Source organism: Phyllostomus discolor, chromosome 11 (assembly GCF_004126475.2).
Source record: "Phyllostomus discolor isolate MPI-MPIP mPhyDis1 chromosome 11, mPhyDis1.pri.v3, whole genome shotgun sequence".
Taxonomy (NCBI): domain Eukaryota; kingdom Metazoa; phylum Chordata; class Mammalia; order Chiroptera; family Phyllostomidae; genus Phyllostomus; species Phyllostomus discolor.
This window is the reverse complement of record NC_040913.2, coordinates 26521441-26542077: the sequence shown is the minus strand read 5'-3', so window position 1 is coordinate 26542077 and position 20637 is coordinate 26521441. Positions and strand designations below refer to the sequence as shown.

General features: G+C 34.1%; 1 protein-coding gene across 1 annotated transcript in view; it reads right to left on the bottom strand.

Moving 5' to 3' along the window:
* The window catches only part of KLHL1 (kelch like family member 1), a 325875-nt gene that overhangs the window by 101978 nt on the left and 203260 nt on the right, over positions 1 to 20637 (bottom strand). The window contains exon 5 of the mRNA XM_028526633.2: positions 19071 to 19283. Coding sequence (XP_028382434.1) covers positions 19071 to 19283 — 213 coding nt within the window. The remainder of the gene's footprint in view (positions 1 to 19070; positions 19284 to 20637) is intronic.

Below are 20637 nucleotides of genomic sequence, written 5' to 3'. Positions count from 1 at the left end.
GTGCCATGTGGGGACACAGCAAAAAGGCCACTTTCTGTAAGCCAGGAATAGAGCTCTAACCAGTACATACATTTTCTGGTATGTTGATCTTGGACTTAAAGCCTCCAGAAACTTGAGAATATAAATTCAAGCCACTTAGTCTGCGGCATTCTGTTTTGGCAGCCCAAGCCAACTGATACCCTTGGTTTACAACAATCTAAGCAAATGATTTCCATATTTTCATTCAATTTTCTCCATGCATGTTTGTTGTCAGATACTTTTAAAGATTACTTCCAGCCTGCAATTTAAGTGCTAAAATAGTTCTAATCTCATGAAATTTCTTAAAGACCTGCTATCGGGTTTTAGTATTTTTTTATTAATAAGTCTTAATGAGTTGTGTTACCATACTTTCATACTGTAATTACACTTTTGTGTTTTTTTTCTTTCTTTCATATATTCCAAACAAGATGCAGAAACACTGAAAAATAGGGCATGTAGTAAGTACATTTTAACTGGGAAAAAATGAAACTTTGGATAAAATCCTACCCAAGCTCAGCCTAGGGAGCAAACAAAAGAATAAGGAACTATAAATATGAAGAACATTGGGTACCAGGGAACTAAGAAAAAGAAGGTACTGAAAAAAAAAAGAGAGAGATGCAAAATGTTAAGTATACTAAAAGAATATTTTGTCATTTTGTCATGTTTATTTCTCATTGTTCCCAGCTGGGAGAATTTGATGTTTAATGAATTCTGAACTCATATGAAAAAGCCCTAAGACTTGACAAATTTTGCATTTTTCATCTTCTTAAAAACAAAACTACCACAACTTCAAGGATTTATAGGTAAGTTATTAAATTTATTACATTTTTCATTCCTAATAGTCTTTGTTAGTATGTAAGTACTGAATGGATGAGTTTATCTGATCTTCTTTGTCTCAGTTGACATTTTGACAATGCAAACAAACACACATTCAGTTGTTCTTGCCACACTGGAATCGCCTTCCCATGCTAGTTCCTCTCAGGACATTATTATTTGAATATTTTGCACTCACCTAAACTTAATAGATAATGAAGATACTTTCTTCCTAATATTTTAAAGATTTATTTGGGCTTGTATTCTCCCATTACTTGAACTAAGAACTTTTTCTTAAAATTTTCTAATGTCTTCCACAAGACAAACAATTACCTGTTAGTCACTGATGACAAGCTGGAAAGTCCAACCTGCCTATCATATGTGTCATTATGTAAAGAAAAATATCTGCAGTGAACAATACTATTGTTAATATTTAGATTCATCTCAGCCAAAGGACAGAGTTGTGAAACATTTAAGAAGTATCATTGTTAGTCAATGTTATGTAGGAAAAAATATTTTCCTGACACAATAGCACTGTATTTCATGGCGTTTTTTTCGTATTCTGGGGACTTTTACCCACACACACAAAATGTGGCCTTGTTGACTGTGTACAAATTGTCACGGTCACAGCAAGGGGCAAATGGCTTCACTTCTATTCTATGAAGAATAAGGCAGCCTGATATTCTGTGCCATTAAAGCACTCATCTGTCAAAGTATACTAAACCAAAATGTTAAATTAGTGTGTTTGTTAGACTAATATAAATAATAGACACATATATTTGTATATGCATTGATTTATATATATTTGTACATAAATGTACACACATGACTATATATATATATATATGCCCCAAAACTCAAAACTTTGAAATTCCTGCAAAATATACCAAAACAATGTCATTCAAAACCACAAAATTTTAATTGCTTTCAGTATTAATGACTGTGAGTGAAAGTCACACTCATTCATTTTTTTTGTATTTTTCCCAAGATATTATCATAGCTTTACATAAAACTTAAGTGAATTTTTCAAACATATTTACTAGTTTGAGAACAATCCATACTCAAAGATAAAAGACTAATAAAGTTTGAAGTGATCTGTTTAAAATTTAGCTGTAAAATTATTGATAAACCACTGTGTTCAAAAATCACACTGAAAGTGACAGTCAGTTGTTTGTTAGAAGCCCAGTGTGTGCCAGATATTAGAGATAAGGTTTTAAGGAACTGACAGCATCTCAGGTTAAGTAGACACATGTCTTTAAATAAATAGTATTACAATTTTAGTAATGGAGTGTGAAAAAGGGTGCTATGGCAACACTGAGGACCAGCATCCACTTCTGAAAATGGGCACAAGTGGTCCAGTAATTGTGCCTCTTTTGAAAGTTAATCTCGAGTTGAGTTTTTAATGGATAATCAAGTAATCAAGTGTGTGCATCTCTGAGTGTGGAGTTCATAATATAAAGTGTGTGTGTGCTCAATAAGAAAAAGATTTTAAAAGATTATGTTACATTCCACAAGTATAGTGATAACTGAAAGAAGGCTGAAACAAAGAACGATGCGTATAATGCTAAGCATATGATATGGTATCTATTTTGTGATGTGCTCATTCCAAAGCCACTGTATATTATAACTAAATTTGTGTTTTAAAAATTTCCCCCTGGAGGCATTGTGAAGGATGGATACAGATAGGGAAAGATGTCAGAAGAGTTATGCAATTATCATGGAGTCCACTATAAAAAAAATGTCATGTCTAATCTAAAGGTGATTTAAAACTGTTTAAGGTAAACTTACGATAAAAAGCTTGGCTGACACACAAAATAAGAATGTAATAGCTGTTGAAGATTTTATGTAAATAAAGAGAAAGCAGATAGTTCTGTTTCTAGACATGGGGTCATAATAAAATGGCATTGTACTCTCTCAAAAAGTTGACCAATCATGTAAAATGTATCATTTAAATTGATATTTATCATTTATCATTTAAATAGGTCTTTCTATTTCAAGCATAATCTATTTATCTGCCCAATTTTATATGTATATTAGCATATACAGAGAAAAACAAACATTAGCCTGAATGCATAAGCAGGAGGTGAAATCGAGTTGGATAAAATTCCATCTTTATTTTTATAATAGATGGGTATTATGAGATGAGTACTACTCACTGAAGTCATGTTTTGAGTATCCATTGTGACCAAGTATTCATAGCTTTCTAAATTCTTACCATGTATTTGCCATTTCTTATATTTAGCTTCCTCTTAACAAGATTACAGTACTTAGGCTGAATTGTAGCAAATTGGGAAGTTGTTTAATGGTTTGGAAAACCCCCACAGATGACTGAATTGAGAATAACACACTCATTATTATTTATGACCCTATTTCCAGATTTTCATAGGTCAGCTTATTGAATTCACTGAATATGCTGCTTTTCCAGTTCAGCAAAGCCAATTTTGCTGGCTCCTTTGTGGTAGATGTTCTCATAGAAGTGGAAGAAAGCCAATTTCTTTAAATATAAGCATACCTAGAACACCTTTAATTTAGGATAATTTACTTTAAATGAAAATCCAGTGTTTAAAATCTTTACCATTAGGGACTCCAACACTTAAAAAATAGAACTACCCAGAACATGCTCTCCTAGTGTATTCCATAGATATTTCTTTCCATGAGATTTTAATAACAATTGCTTAAAATAAGGGTTTTTCAGAAGATCCAAGGTTTTCACAAATTGGATTCAGTAAGTTTCTTTATCAGGAGATTTGAGAGAATTTAGTGTGACAATCGGCACTGTGAAATTTCAAAACGAGGATATAGCAAATAAGTTTATAAACTTATTTTTACATGAAGCAATTTTGTGATGAATAACTATAAATAATATCTGTCCAGGGACACAGTGTTGGGAGTTGTTACTCCAGAACAAATTTAAAAAATACATTTCAGAGACCAAATGTAGATGTAGTAAAAAGGTTTAATAATACAGACTAGAGCGTATTTTAATAATTTATAATTTTATAAATCAACATTTATCACTTTATCTAGTGGGGAATATGGAGTATTTTGGCTTTGAAGATCATGTAATTAATCTTCATGCATATTTTATCATGTACTTAATCTGCCCAACTACTGAATAAAATATAACTTTAGGCTGCTTGAATATTTTTTTTTAAAAAAGCAAACTATGAAGTTGTGAAGGATCTGAATTTTGCAGAAATATCTCAATAGAAATAGATAACTTTAGGAACATCACTGTATAAAAGCCCAGGTGGAAATAAAAAAACAGTTTAAAGTGTCCTGAAGACAGTCTGTTAAATAATTTTATATGAAATAATATTTTAAATATTTTGATTCCATAACATATAGTTTTTCGAGGAGGAGCAGAATTTTCCATCCCATAATATGCCTCTTTAGGGTACTATTTTATTTTAAGCTCGTTAATTTTAAGAAACAAAAGACTCAGGATAAAACTTTGATCTTCCTCCTAAGTGCCTAAAAGGAATTTGGGTGCAGGATCTGCTCCAGGAAGGGGGATGTCACAGGTAACTAGAGTTTAATATGAAGTAGTATGAGGCAGAGAGGAACTTCACAAGGCTTCTTGCTCCCAAGTCCTCTCCGGTCTCATCATAAAAGGAGGGCCAGCAAACATTTACTCACTAAATGTTAGCTTTTCTATCTTCCTGTGAATTGCCTTCCTACTCTTTGAAGTAGCAAACCACAACCCAACCCCTCCTTTCTCTTTAGCTCAAGATGATATAGAAGCTTTAGCTGCCTTATCATTTTTGGGTCTCATGCTCTTATGGAACCCCTATATGTACATATATATTAAATTTAGCTGTTTTTCTCCTATTAATCTGCCTCATGTTATTTTGATTATTAGTCTAGCCAGAAGAGCTTAGAAAGGCAGGTGAAAATATAGTTTCCCAAGGCTATACTCTAAATTTATTTGCCATGCATTTCATAAAACAATACATGGCAATTTCAAAATAAACAATGAAAATATCACCTTTTAATTTATCTTCTCCCATTTTTCTCCTGTCACTGATCAATTTTTACCCACTCAAAATCCTGAGTTTTTAAAGTTAGTTATTGAAGCCTCTTGTCACACTATAAACATGAGAAAACATATATGTTGTCATGTCCTTTAAAATGCATGAGAAAAGAATTCAGTGGTAGACTTTCATTTATATGATATTTACTTTAAAACATCTTTCAATCAGTTGACACAGCATTTATTTTTAAATGTTCTTTAAAAATGTTTTGCTTTAAAATTAATAATTAAATTTGATTCTTAAAAAATCTATTCATCAATTTATCATTCCATGATCCAAAAATGATTTTTTAGTGAAAAAATATGTCCTTAGAAGAATTCTTTAAATATTTTAAAGCATCAGAATAGCATTTTTATTATAGTTTTATAATTCATTTTTAGTCAAAAGGAAAAAAACATGGGTAACAATAATATGAAAATTGATAGGTTTTTGATAATCTGAATTTAAATGCATTTTAATTAAATAAGTCATGATACCATAAAAATCCTAGAGGAACACATAGGCAGTAAAATATCAGATCTCAGTAGCAATATTTTTGCCAATATATATCCTAAGGCAAGGGAAATAAAGGAAACACACAAATAGGACTACATCAAATTCAAAAGCTCCTGCACAGCTAAAGAAACCATCATCAAAATGAAAAGGAAACTGACTGTATGGGAGAATGTACTTGCCAGTGATACATCAGACAAGGGTTTGATCTTCCAGATATATAAAGAACTTGTATGACTCAACAACAGGAAGACAGACAACCTAATTAAAATTATGTAAAAGACCTGAATAGACACTTCTCCAAGGAGAACATGCAGAGGGTACATAGACATATGGAAGAACACTCAACATCACTAGCTATCAGTGAGATGCAAATTAAAACCACAATGAGATACCACTTCACAACAGTCAGAATGGCCATTATAAACAAATCAACAAACAATCAGTGCTGGTGAAGTTGTGGAGAAAAGGGAACCCTAGTGCACTGTTGGTGGGAATGCAGCCTGATGGAGCCACTGTGGAAAACAGTATGGAATTTCCTCAAAAATAAAAAATGGAACTGCCTTTTGACCCAATGATTCTACTGTGGAGAATATACCTGAAGAATCCCAAAATACCAATTCAAAAGAACGTATGAACCTCTGTGTTCATAGCAGTGTTGTTTACAATAGCCACGATTTGGAAACAGCCCAAGTGCCCATCAGTGGATGAGTGGATTAAAGGAATGTGGTGCATGTACACAATGGAAATATATATATAATATACACACATATATATGTGTGTGTGTATATATATATATATATATATATATATATATATATATAATCATCTCTGGCTTTGTAATGGTTCAATGCTCCAGAACATTACTCTTAGTCTTCTTCCTTTATTTACCTATACTTATTTATTTGGAAATACAATCACATATTACATCTTTAAATTATATCTAATGCCAAAATCTTCCTATTTATATCTCCTGACCCTTCCTCCACATCTCCTGAATGCTGTAGTTAATGCCTACTCAATACCCCCACTTAGAGGCCTCACAGGAATCTTAAAGCCAGTGGTCCATAGCATTCTTCCTCAGCGGGCTCAAGCCAAAATAGGTGGAATCTCCCCAATTCCTCTTTTTCTCTGAATCCCTCATCTAGCCAGTTCTACTTTAAAACATATGTAGAAGACAAACATTTCTCATCATCTCCATTGGTACTGCCTCATTACTCTCAGCTGACCTCTTAAAAAATCTCTCATTTCTATATTTCTGTTACCTACTGACTTTTATTTTCTACTTGTTTCTCTCTAAGATCCTCTCAACATGGCAGCTAGAGAGTATGTTTGTTTATATAGACTCTCCTATGCCCCAAACCTTATTATGGCTCCCATTATAATTTAAGGAAATCCCACAGTTCTTACAGTGGTTTACTGGACATTTAAAGATTTGCACACTCACCTTCTCTAAATTCTAACAACTCACTGTTTGTATCACTCTGCTTCAGCCCCATAGACCCCCTTACTGACCCTCAAAGAAGAGGCAAAACTATTTTATGAAAACATTGATGTGGTCAATGGATGCAGGAACATACGTATTTTATCTACATAACCCCAAACACTTATCAGAATAAAAGGATGGTTCTGTGATTACACCAGTGTAAATTTCCTCTGCTCAGGCTTTAGCTTTGAGATCTGCACAAATCTTACAAGTATCCTTAATCTAGAGTTTGTGTTTTAAGTTTCACTTGCAAAAATATAAAGGCTTCAAGAGTTCATTCAAATTTCATTAAGTCTTAAATCTAAGTCACAGGAAAAGGTTTAATGATATAAACAATTTGTGGTTTATTACAAATATTCCACAAGTTTTCTGAGTACTTTTACAAATTGTTATATCTTATTTTAATGTTATCACTGTTACATAAAATAAGCATGAATAAAAAATAAAGTTTTTAAATATTTAATTGAGAAAAATAACTGTTCTTGCACTCTGTGACCTCTTGTTAAATGCTATGTATATTATTTAATATGTACAGAAATGCTTATGAACAGTTTCCATATTTAAATAGTCTTATTGTCTTTATGAAAAGAACTTTGTTTTCTAATTTATTATGCTAGCAATACAAATGAAACAATTTCCTTGTAAACAGCTTATTTTTAAATACACCACTGATGGGTATTAGAACAACTTTGATAAATTTATGTTTTATGAATATATTTAATAGAACAAAGGGATGAGAGATTGAATCCTATTCAAGTTTGCCTTCCCATTTTCCATTCTGTAAAAGATGTTTAGTGAAGTCTGAATCATGCCCTGATCCCCGTTTATAACCGTGTTCCCAGTCCTCACTATTGGCTGCACAGTAACACACCAGTGCAAAGACTGCTCTCACATCCAAGAAAAATCACGTATCACCAGAGATTTAGGATAAATAAAACTAAAATTCCTAAGACCTAGCATAAACTTTTCATTTGTTGATTTAGCAAATACTTATTGAGTAGCCACTCTACCAGGGACTTTGTGGCAAAGACCTTCAAGCCTGGTTTTCTGAAACATAGTTTATCAAGAAAAAGAGAAAAATAAACTACAACTGAGCAAGAAAATAGAAGGTAAGAGTGCTGAGAACAAGGCATATTTTCAAGTGCTGTGATGAGGGGGAACACCCTCTAGTAGGGGGGACCAGAAAAGGGGAAGAGTGGGGCGGTTAACCCAGCAAGTGACAGTATGTTGTCCTGACATTGTTTAGAATTGGCAAGGCAGAGTATAAATAAAAGCAGACTGACTTTTAGTTATTATTATCATTGTCTTTAACTATCTACAGACTGTACCTCCCTCTTCATTGTTTGCTCCTGAAAAGACTGTTCCTGTCATCCACACCATCTTCTGGCATGCCTCTGTTTGTAGTCTCCAGAACCAGCTGGTACAAATGTGCTATAGAAGGAATAAAACTAAATCACTCAAGAAACAGAAAACAGTGTCAGTGTGCTCATAGGATCCTGAGAGCGGATAGGAAATGAGATCATAGCTCTAGTCACAGGACAGTTGAGGTAGAGCCTTGTAGGACAGGGGTATTAGGGTTTTGTCCAAGTGCATGCATTTTAAGCTCAAATAAATTGATTCATGCTACTTGCTAAATGGAAATTATTGCAGTGGTTAAGCAAAAAAATTACAATAATAACTATTTCAATTCTGCAGGAAAAAGATGGTGGTGGTTTGTTTTAGGATGTGGCTAAAGATTTGTTAAATAAAGGGATTCAAGATATGGTTTGGAGTACAGTCAAAAGGACTTCCAAGAAAATGAATGTTAAGGGCAGTGCAAAGTGGAGAATTAAAAATTATTCTGGAATATAGGCCCAAACAACTATATTGTTGGTAATGGAATTTACTGAAGTGGGGGAAAAAAGTCTTATTACTTCAAAATCTTCCACAGTTTTGAAAGTTTTCAATAGTTGTTGAATATCCAATTGGAAATGTCATGTAGCTGACTGGGTATTTGAATCTATCTTTCAAGAAAAGTTTGAGGCTAGAGATATAAATTCAGAATTTGTAATTGACTTCCACATACTCTTGAAATGCATGAAATAAATGTTTATCTCTTTGCAGAAAAAAATGATATACTGGGCTTGGCATTGCAACACTGGAGAGTGGAAATAATTAGCAATGACAATTGAGGACGAGTGGCCAGATCAGTTATGTCAGATGCTGCTGAGAAGCCAAGTAAGATGAAAACAAGTAAGATGGGGAAATGTAGGCACAGGGGATTTGGCTGTCTTGTACAGTCAGTTCTTTGAACTGACTGTTGTGGGTTGAAGAGAGAATGATGAGTAAGTGGATTTAATAACTATAAACAAAAAGTACACATTTTGCTGGAAAAGGAACCAGATAATTGGAGCAGTTGGTACAAAGGAATGCAATGAGTAGTATTTTATTTTAATATGCTGAAACAACACATCTTTGTAAGTTAATTAGAATAATCCACTATGAAGTCAAATGATAATCTAAACACAGAAAGGGTCATTGCAGTAGAGAAACTACTGTCGAGACAGATGTGAAACAAACCACAAGCAGTGGGATTAGTCAGCCCTCGATAACGGCAGACATTTGGCATAGCAGAGCAAAAAATAAAAGCTCTCAGCCTTGGCTGCCATGTCTCAGTGGGTTGAGCGCAGGCCCCCAAAGCCAAAGGTCACTGGTTGGATTCCTGTCAGGGCACGTGTTTGGGTTGTGGGCTTTGTCCATTCTCCCTCTCTTTCTCTCTGCCATCCCTTTCTCTAAAATAAATAAATGATATTTTAAAAATAAATAAAAAATAAAGTCTTCAGATTAAATTCCAGCTTCTCCCCTCCTTTATTTGACCACAAAGGGTAATGTGTGTATGTATGCATTTATATGTGTGCATGTTTCTTTTACATTAATTCCTTGTTGACTCAAAACTTCTTTAAATAAATAGCTCATGTTATTTTTTTAATGTTGTAACTTGAACTGTGACCATCATAGTGGATTACAATCATGAATCTAAATAGTATTTCAAAAATTTTGTAAGGTTTTAGAAGCATATAATGTCTATAAAATTATGTTTTAAAGCTAGTGTTTAAAGATTTATTTAGAGAAGAGTAAAATCATTCCACAATTTAAAAAAAACTCTTGTAGATTGGTTTTGTGGAGAAGACTGTCTCTATGATAATGGCCTGACACTATTATGAATTAATCAGACAGTGAGCAAATTGAGGAGAAGACAGAACAAAGCAAAATGAAAAAGTAACAAAGGCTGGTAATGGAGTGTGTTAGTGTTTGATTAATTTTCCCTTATTCATTTATTAGAGTTAGTAATTTTCCTTTTATGAAGATAAGATACATAATATACTAAGCAGTAAATGTTTAGGCTGACAAACTTGGAAAAATGTTAGATTTATCAGGGAGTAGTTTTGCTTTCCTTTGGGGAAGCAAAATCAAAACAAATATAAATTACTCAGGGATATAATCTTCCTTGCATATCTCACACTGTGATTTATTACTTTTTATATTGATTTGTTCTTTGTCACTTTGCTTGTTTTTCATTAAGTATTTTAGTTGTGGCCATTATTTTACAGACAAGAGTGTTTTTATATCAAAGGTATATGATCAATTGTCACATTTCCTGTGGAGTAAAAGGCTGAAGACCTCTCCTTTTTCATGTTGCTATTAGTACCATAAAGAATCTTTTGAAATAAATTTATTACTCTTTTACATAAAAATAATTCTTCTAAAACAGAAGCAGCACACATTTCCTAAAGTTAAACTCATTTTATTAATTTTATTATTAGATTAAAACACATACCTCTAAACATATGTGGTATTTTATTATCCACTGTGAACTTTCTTTTATTTCATATTTTATTACAGAAAATAAAAGTAAATGTTTACACATAAATACACACTATTACATTTTTCTCTTCTTTTCTTTTTTATTGAATTTATTGGGATGATATTGGTCAATAAAACTATATAGGTTTCAGGTGTACAGTTCTATAATATATCATCTGTATGTTGGATTGTGTGTTCATTAGCCGAAGTCAAGTCTCCTTCCATCACCATTTATCCCTCCTTTACCCTCTTCTGCCTCACACTACCCCTCTCTCCCCTGATAGCTACCATACTGTTGTCTACGTCTATGAAGGTTATTTTTTCTTAATCTCTTCACCTTTTTCACTCAGCCCCACATACATACTTCTCTTAAGAATCAGTAGGCACACTGTTTAGAAAGTTGTGACAAACCTTTTCCCTATTGTTTCACAAGAGATAATCAATCCTGGTTCCAAGACATGCTGTAAAGTTAATCTGTATATCTCCAACCTTTTAAATAATATCTCTGACAAAATTGGATTTTACTGAGGATCTTTGACTTGAATACACATATGTGTGTATTATCATATATGTACATATGTATTAGAATTGTATTTCCTTGATTTTTTAGAGCAATATTGAATTTTCTAAACTAATCATTACAAAAGCTCACAAAAATGATATTAATGTGTAGTTTTAAAATACATAACAAACAAACCAATGAATAAATATGTACCTATTGCCAGTTACATGTACCTATGAAACCATTTAAAACCACTGGACACAATAGTTACAAAATGGTAAAGTATGTTGTTTAGTGCATAACATGTTCTTTTGTTGTGTCTTTGAGAGAGGAAACATAGACAAAGGAGAAAATCAAATTGAGTAGCCTCAATGCAGTGTGTGTGTGTGTGTGTGTGTGTGTGTGTATTACATATATATTGCATATATATGTGTATTTATAAGCATGCCTTATTTGATTGCACTTCACTTTATGGTGTTTCATAGAAACTGTATTTTTTACAAACTGAAGTTTGGCGGCAACCCTGTGTCACACAAGTCTACTGGCATTTTTACAACAGCGTCTACTTACTTCATGTTTCTGTGTCAATTTCATAATTCTTGCAGGATTTCTAACTTTTTTATTACTATTAAATTTATAGTGATTATAATCAGTGATCTTTGATGTTAGTCACTACTATAATTGTTTTTGGCTGCCAGCGACTGTGCCCATGGAAGTCGGCAAACTTGATCAGTATGTGTGTGTTCTGACTGCTCCATCAATTGGCTATTTCTCCATCTCTCTAGCTCTCCCCAGACCATCCCATTCCCAGTAAAATAGCAATAGTGAAATTATGACAATTAATAACCCCACAATAGCCTCTATGTATTCAAGAAAAAGGAAGAGTCACACATCTATTACTTTAAATTAAAAGCTAAAAATGATTAAGCTTAGTCAGGAAGGCATGTCAAAGGCTGAGACTGGCTGAAAACTAGGCCTCTTGCACCAAACACACACATTTTGAATGCAAAGGAAGAGTTCTTGAAAGAAATTAAAAGTGCTACTGCAGTGAACACACAAGTGGTAACAAAGCAAAGAAAGTTTACAGATGATATAAAGAAAGTTCTAGTGATCTGGACAGAAATTCAAATGAGCTACAACATTTCCTTAAGCAAAAGCCTAACCCAGAGCAAGACCCAAACTTTCTTCCATTCTATGAAGGCTGAGAGAAGTGAGGAGGCTGCAGAAGAAATTCGAAGCTGACTGAGTTTGGTTCATACGTTTTAAGAAAAGGAGCCATCTCTGTACCTTAAAAGAATAAGGTGAAGCAGCAACTGCCAGTGTTAAAGCTGCAGTAAGTTATCCAGAAAGTCTATCTAGAATGATTAATGAAGGTGGCTACACTAACAACAGGTTTTCAGTGTAGATAAAATAGCATTATACTGAAAGAAGATGCCATCTAGAATGCTCATATCTAGAGAGAATGATATGAATGCCTGGCTTCAAAGCTTCAAAGGACAGGCTGAATCTCTTGTTAGGGGCTAATGCAGCTGTTAACTTAAGGTGAAGCCAATGCTTATTTGCTCTTCTGAAAATCCCAGGGCCCTTAAAAATTATGCTACATGTACTTTGTTGGTCCTCTGTTAATGAACAACAAAGCCTGGATGACAGTGCTATTTACAATAGCCAAGTGCTGGAAACAGCCTAAGTGCCCGTTAGTAGATGAGTGGATAAAACAACAACAACAACTGTGGTACATTTATGCAATGAAATATTAAGTGACTGTAAATAAAAGAGGGAAACCTTACCTTTTGCAACAATGTGGATGGACCTGGAGATTATTATGCTAAGTGAAATAAGCCAGTCAGGGAAAGAAAAATATCATATAATCACACAGATGTGGAATCTAACAAACAAAATAAACTGAAGAACAAAATAGAAATGGAAGCATGAACACATAGAACACACTGACAACTGTCGGGGGAAGGGGTACTGCATGAAAGAAGGCGGAGGGATTAGCTAAAGAGCATGTATGCACAACCCAAGGACACAGATTACAGTGTGGTGATTGGCAGAGGGAAGGAGAGTGGGGAATGGGTGGAGGCAGATAAATAGGGGGGAAATGGGGAAATCTTTAATATTGTCAACAATAAAAGTAAAGAAAAAATAAAACAAAGGAAAACTGTGAGCATTGTTTATGGGATGCCATTGCAAAATTAGCATGTGACTTTATGAAAATAGTGTTGTATCTTAAATAATAATATATGACACATATTCTGCATTGCTGTATGTCAGTCATTGCCCTAAGTATCCTTTTGCATTATCCCCTGTAATTTTCACAATAAATATATTTTCACACATACACAAAATTAATGTTATTTTTAGGACTGCTACCACAACATCTATTCTGTAGCCCCTAGATCAGGAATAATTTTTATCTCCAAGTTTTATTTTAAAAATATATCTAGGGCTATAGCTGCTATCAATAGTGATTCCTCTGGTGGATCTGGGCAAAGTAAATTGAAAACCTTCTGGAGAGGATAGATTCACCATTCTATCAATAGATGCTATTAAGAATACTTGTGATTCAGAAGAGATATCAAAATATCAACATTAACAGGAGTTTGTAATTAGTTGATTCCAACCCTCATGGATGACTTTGAGGGGTACCAGGATTCGGTGGAGAAAGTTATTGTATTCATGGTAGAAATGTCAAGAGAAACAGAAGTGAAGCCTGAAGATTTGACTTAGTTACTGCAATCGCATGGTGAAACTTTCATGAAGGAGGAGTATCCTCTTACGGTTGAGCAAAGAAAGTAGTAGTTTCTTGATATGGACTCTACTCCTGATGAAGATGCTATGAAGATTGTTGAAATGAAAACAAAAATTTAGAATATTATGTAACTGAGTTGATAAATCAGTAGCAGTGGGGTTTGAGAGAATCATCTTTAATTTTGAACAAAAGGTCTCCTGTGGGTAAAATGCTGTTAAACAACATCCCATGCTACAGAAAAGTCATTCATGAAAGGAAGAGTAAATCATTGCAGCCAGCTTCACTCTCTTACTTTAAGAAATTAGCACAGCCAACCCAGTCCTCAGTAGCAGCCATACTGATCAGCCAGCAGTCATCAGCATCAATTGAGGCGAGACCCCTCAGCAGCCAAAAGATGACAACTTGCTAAAGGCTCAGATGATAGGTGGCAACTTTTAGCAAAAATGTGTTTTCTATAGCTCAGGTTAAATGTAACTTTTATATGCACTGGAGAACCAGAGATTTTGTGTATCTTGCTTCATGGTGATATTTGCTTTACTGCAGTGGTCTGAAACCAAACCCACCATACCTTTGGGGTATAACTACATATAATCATTCACTCTCTGAAATTAAATGTCCATATTTTATCTGGTTCAGTTGAAGTTTTTAAACATCTGGTTGCTCAACAAAAAATGGAAACTATTATGTCAGGTTGTGTTCCTGATTAATTTGAAAAGATAATAGAAGTCATTTACCATTTCATAGATAATATGTCTTTATATCTTAATTATGTATTCTTTCATTTCACCTTTTCCTCTGTTCCTGTCCATGGCAACATCAATTGAATTTATTTCTGTATTAGCTATTATAATTTAATGGGATAAAATAGACATAGTTGCTTCTAAGTCTTTTAATATTTTTTCTTCTTTTCTGAAGCTCATTTTGCATGTCCCTGTTAACTAAACTGCACATTCTGTGCCAAATTTACATTTTCATTATATTTTCTATACAAAATTGCCATTATTCATACTTCATAATAGCATGTCAATTTACAAATAATAAGAAATATCATAATTGATTTTTCTCTCATGAACTTCAGAAATAACTGAGCACAGATGAGCATAATAGGTCTAATAATAATAGACACGAACATTTATATTGTGAGAAATGATTGAACTTAAATCTTAAGTTAAATTGGTCAATTGTTTCATGAGGTAAGGCTATTAGTGAAATCTAAATTTATTTTGTGTCTCTAGTCAGTCTTTTAATATGTTTTTTTGTGTGTTTGAAATCTATGCATTTATTTTTATTTTTTTAAGCTGGGAATATTTTTCCATGCATTTGCTGAATAGAAACATAGAAACTCATAGCTGTAAATGTATTTACAAGTTATTTAGTTTGGCTTTAACCTGAAAACATGTATTTCTCTCTCTCCTCTCCCCTCTCATCTTAAACATCTCTAAATCTCCTTTTGCCTACTCTTGCCTCAGTCAGTTCTGCGCTGTGTTTTGTTTAACAAAATTATAAGCTACTCACAACTGATCTTCCAAATATTGTTCTTTCACTCACCTGAAACTTATCTTTACCTCTATAGAAATTATCTCACAACATCAAAAAGCAGATTCTTCTCTTGTCTCAGTTTAAATACTACATCATTTTGAAAATAATTCCTCATGGCACTAGAGAAATACATATTCTAAATTCTATAAATAGTGTTAGTATTTTAAAATAAAATATTGTGTTTTGTTATAACAAATATTATATAATTATATATCATAACATATAATTGCATATGTAATGTAATTACACACATACAATGTATACCCACACATCACTCAATGACTCTAAAAGACCTGTACGTCAAGTACTCTAAGACTAAAGAATAAAACCTCATTTAATGCCCCCAGGGTTGAATCAAAAGTGTTTCCTGATTATCACAATAGCTTTTCTTAAGAACTCTGAAATCCTTTGCAACTTTAAAAGTGTAAAAGTTTGGAAAATCCTAGACTCTACTAATTTTTAAAAAAAATCTGGCTAGACATTGCCATAAATATGAAGACAACCATGGAAATAAATAATGAATTTATTTGCCCCCCAGGGAAGGAAAAACACATTAAGTATTAGATACAAGGTGGGGCAAAAGTAGTTTATAGTGGTTTGTATGGAAAAATAATGCAATAATTAATAAATAATAAAGCAAGAATAAGCTTTGTGTTTCATGTACTCACAACTTTAAATCTATTCTTTCCCCACCTTGTATAAATGGAGTGAAATCTGAGCTCTACAGTTATCATTCTGATCCTCAATGAGCTCATTTGTAAATGATAATAATAATATTAAATACAGAAGGATATTGTAGAAATCAAATGAGATAAAAATATATGTTGTATATGTTTTGTAACCAGTAAAAGAAATAAGTATGTGTTAGTTCTTATTCTTCTGCTCTTATTTCTTTGCCAGCTGTTTAGGGGAACCTGCAACATCGCTGCATTCAAGACATTTTTACGATCCTCCAGTTCAGAGGGCAAACAGGTAAGCAACACAAATTCACAGAAGAAATAGCTCTGTACATGTTCCTATCTGGCTGACCTGGATTTGCAGACAAACTGCATTTTCCACTAGCTTTACAACCTTTGAAAAACCTCTTTGAATGTGTTTTTCCTTGGTGCAACATAATTAATAATCCCTAATTTGCAGCTATCCTTTTAAGTTTAGAAATATTATATGGAAAACACTTATAATGACATGCAATTCATTAATATTACCTACAGATGTAATAACTCTGCCTATAACCAAAAGCATTTTATGAAAAGAAAATGTTTTATTCTTTCCTCCTGTATATTTGTTGTTTGAAAGTATATATAAAGTTATATTTGTAGTAACTCCAATTCTAGAGGTGAAGAATGAAGATAGATATATGCTATGTTTGTTTATATAAAGTTGCATAAGAGTTAACTTAAAAGCTTTTTATTAGATAAAACAAGTTACATATTTTTTTCTAATGATAATACATATATTTCACTAAGCAAGATAAAGCAACTGAACCACTAAGAATGTAAGCTCCACGTGCAATGTGTAGCCTTAGGAACAAATGCACCAGCAAGGTGGTCATGCTGGTCTGATGAAGTAGTTGAGATGAGATGGACAGGCAGGAGCATCTCTTAGTTTTGATGACAAGACAGTGGGGAAGAGGGTATGAAGGAAAGGCATGTCATGAAAAGATGGAGCTCTGGTTACATTCTTGACCTCCTCTGGTGTGTGTCCTACTGTTTAACAGGATTTTGAACGCCAGGGTAACTCTTAGCTTCCCATATTTCAACAAACAGAGACCAATTTTCACAGCATGTCTCATTGGATAACGGCTATCTATTATTGGCTAATGGTCATCACTGACCATTTCTATCCTGAGAGAGAATCCCCAGGCTTTGAGTGTATCTGGCATTGGAACCTAAAGTGGAAGATACAAAAAAAGTCAGTGCTCGGCTTAACAATGTATTCTCTGTTCAGTTATTTAAAGGCATGTTTCTCTTCCTTTTGTAAGATAAGCTTATATATTTTGTTTAGGCCTCTCAAAATTTCTTTCTCTCTGATTTTACTCATGTATTCATTTCAGGAGTCAAATGAAACATAATTATTACTTTAATTATAAAGCTTCATTTGTTTTCCCAATAACTATACAGTGTTTTTTCACTTCCCATATTTCCAATAATATGGCCACATCTCCCACTTCTTCACTTGTTATAAGATTGTTTGTCATGCTTTTCTGATGTCCTAATCCCCTGTCTTTCATTCTTAGCAATATGTGGATTAGTAGAAGTGTTGAGGTGGTTTAGATCCACTTGAAAGATCAGGTGGATGTTATAGGCCCCCACACCCCTTATATGTGAAGTATGCACACAATTCTATGTATTGTTTCAGAGGTAAGAGCTACCTTCAAGCTTGGATAGCCTGAGAAGCAAGAGCCCCTAGATTAACAGTGTTGTGCCTAGATAATTTTGTAACATTACAAGACTTGGAATGAGGGGAAAACAGTTATTCTTAGAAGCAAAGTGGATTGGGTGTCTTATCAATTCACCTGTGTCCTAGACCAGTAAAATGAGGTGGTTGTTTCCCTTGGTGGCTGTGTTCTCCTTAGCCCCAGTTTAAGATTCCATAATTTTGCCCTAGCTAGTGTAGCTCAGTGGATTGAGTGCGGGCTGTGAACCAAAGTGTCCCAGGTTCGATTCCCAGTCAGGGTACATGCCTAGGTTGCAGGCCATGACCCCCAGCAACCGCACATTGATGTTTCTCTCTCTCTCTCTTACTCTCTCCTTTCCCTCTCTAAAAATAAATAAATAAAATCTTTAAAAAATAAAGATTCCATAATTTCAATTGCTTAAATACTGTTACTTTATAACCCTGTATCATTCAGCAATATGTCTTGTCTACCCATTTGAAGTTTAAAATCTCATGCATTGAGCCTTAAAAATTGCCATAAGGATGTATTTACATCAGAGAATGATGATATCATTGCACGATAGAATAGATGGACAGATAAGTAGAGCGATGTAGATAGATTAATCCTTAAAACAACACAGCAAAAAAAATCTTCTAGATACTGTATGGAGATTAGGTATTTTACATATATTACTCAATTTGGTCCTCACAGAACTTTCAGGTGCTAGCATCATTTTATTTTATAATGAGTAAATTGAACATCAGAGAAGTTGTGTAACATTCTCATGTCATGTGAACTTGAATGAATCAGTGGTGGAGATGGGATTCAGACTCATCACCCATCATTTTTCCACCATCAAATTTACCATTAAAATACTTAATTAAAACTAAAAATAAAACTGTGAATAAATAATGATAAATGGTCTGTGATGTTTGCAATAAATAAACAAATATAAAAATGACAAAGGAGAGTCATAAAACTTAGTTTGAAAAATGGTTGGGCCTTGTGCCTTCAAAGGTGTTTGTACATGTGTGTGTTTGTGTATGCATGACCTGTATACATACTCATTCAACATTCCTGTTTTTTTTTAATGCTTTATGACTATGAGCTTATTTTTAAAGTTATTCTTATTATTTTGAAACTTTGGACTGTTTAAACTGTATTCATATAGTTTTCTTAGTACATTGCAGCCATGAAACCAGCATCCCAATTACCTGTGGGGGAAGCAGTGGCAGTCTTATAAAGGCCAGAAGCATGCTCAAGTCACTGCATCTCCTCTGCATGTCGTGCTTGACCCACATCATTAGTGCATGGAAGATGGTCTCTTCGTCAGGAACATTCACATCATCACTGGCCAGGAGTTTATGGAGCTCCTCAGCCGGAAGCAGTAAAAACTCTTGATTTCTCATAACTTCCATTATGTTTTCCTGCAGGGAGAAAATATCTTGGTATAAATTTGGTTTCGCTTTTCCTTAGCTAGCAAAGCATTTCAAAAAGCAATGAGAAAAAGTAGTCAATAACCTTTGTTCTCATTATAACATAATCCTTAAGACTTAATCCTTCAGAAACTAGGAGCTGTTAAGATGAAAGCATTGTAATTGTAATTGAAGTGTAAATGTAGCCAAGACAGCACAGATCTTGTAATAACTGGGGGATTATGATGTTGAGCTTTGTTATGCAGGCAGAATGTACTAAGCGATTAAATGTTTAAATTTCAAGTGGAAGCTATGTAAGATGTGAATGTAAAAAGAGTAGCATTTCAAATTTTTTAAAGCTTGGCTATATATGCATGAATCAGAAAGTGAGAATAAAGTTGAGAGAGAAGTGACTTAAACTATTTACATCACTGTACATTCAGAGGGAAAAACCACAGGGCAGACAGTCCACAGAGGTCACAAAACCTCGCACGTCTCACCCTTCTGATGGCTTTCATAATCGCACCCTTTTGTGACTGCTTCTCTGGTTTGTTTGAATCAGATCCCCACGAATTTTCTCCCAGATTGCTGCCTTAACCTTCTAATTACTGTGCTCCACTCTGTTCTTACCTCCGTTTTTGTATCCTCCACGGTAATGCTAAAACAAAATTTTTAAAACATAAATTTTCCCGTGACTGTCCTCTAAAGTTTTTGTGTAGTTTGGTTTCATTAGGTCTTCCCTTGTTCTTGATTCAGATCTCTTGCTTAAGCACACTGGTTTTTATAGATCCTGCCTCTTCCCAGTTCTAAGACCTCATTTCCTACCTTATTTACATTCCAGTCACAAAACTGCCTTTCTTTCTCATTGCCGCACTGTTTGGCATGTCCTCCCTCACTCATTCTATTGCTTAAAATTACCTCACCCACCTTGTTTTCCCTGTTTCTGTCTTTTTCTAAGACTCCATTCTGAAGCTACCTGTTATCTATGGTCTTCTCCACTCTCCCTTCACTCCCGTTTGAGCTGACTGCCCCACCCACTCTCCACGGGCACAATGCCCGGTGTTTAAATCTCTAAGAAGGCATTTGCCCAACTGCAGCCGCATCTTGGGTGCACATGGGGGCCTCAGCACAAACTTTCGTCTCCATGAGACGAAACCCCTGCAACATAGCAGGTCAACAGTATACATTTATTGAAGAGAAGTCTTTATGGTTTTTGCAGAAAAACATAACATTTTAGAAACAGTTCAGTGTTTTTCAAACACATTTAAACAACTACTTGTCAGAAGCCCTGGCTGGCGTAGCTCAGTGGATTGAGCACGGGCTGCAAACCAAAGTGTCTCAGGTTCAATTCCCAGTCAGGGTACAT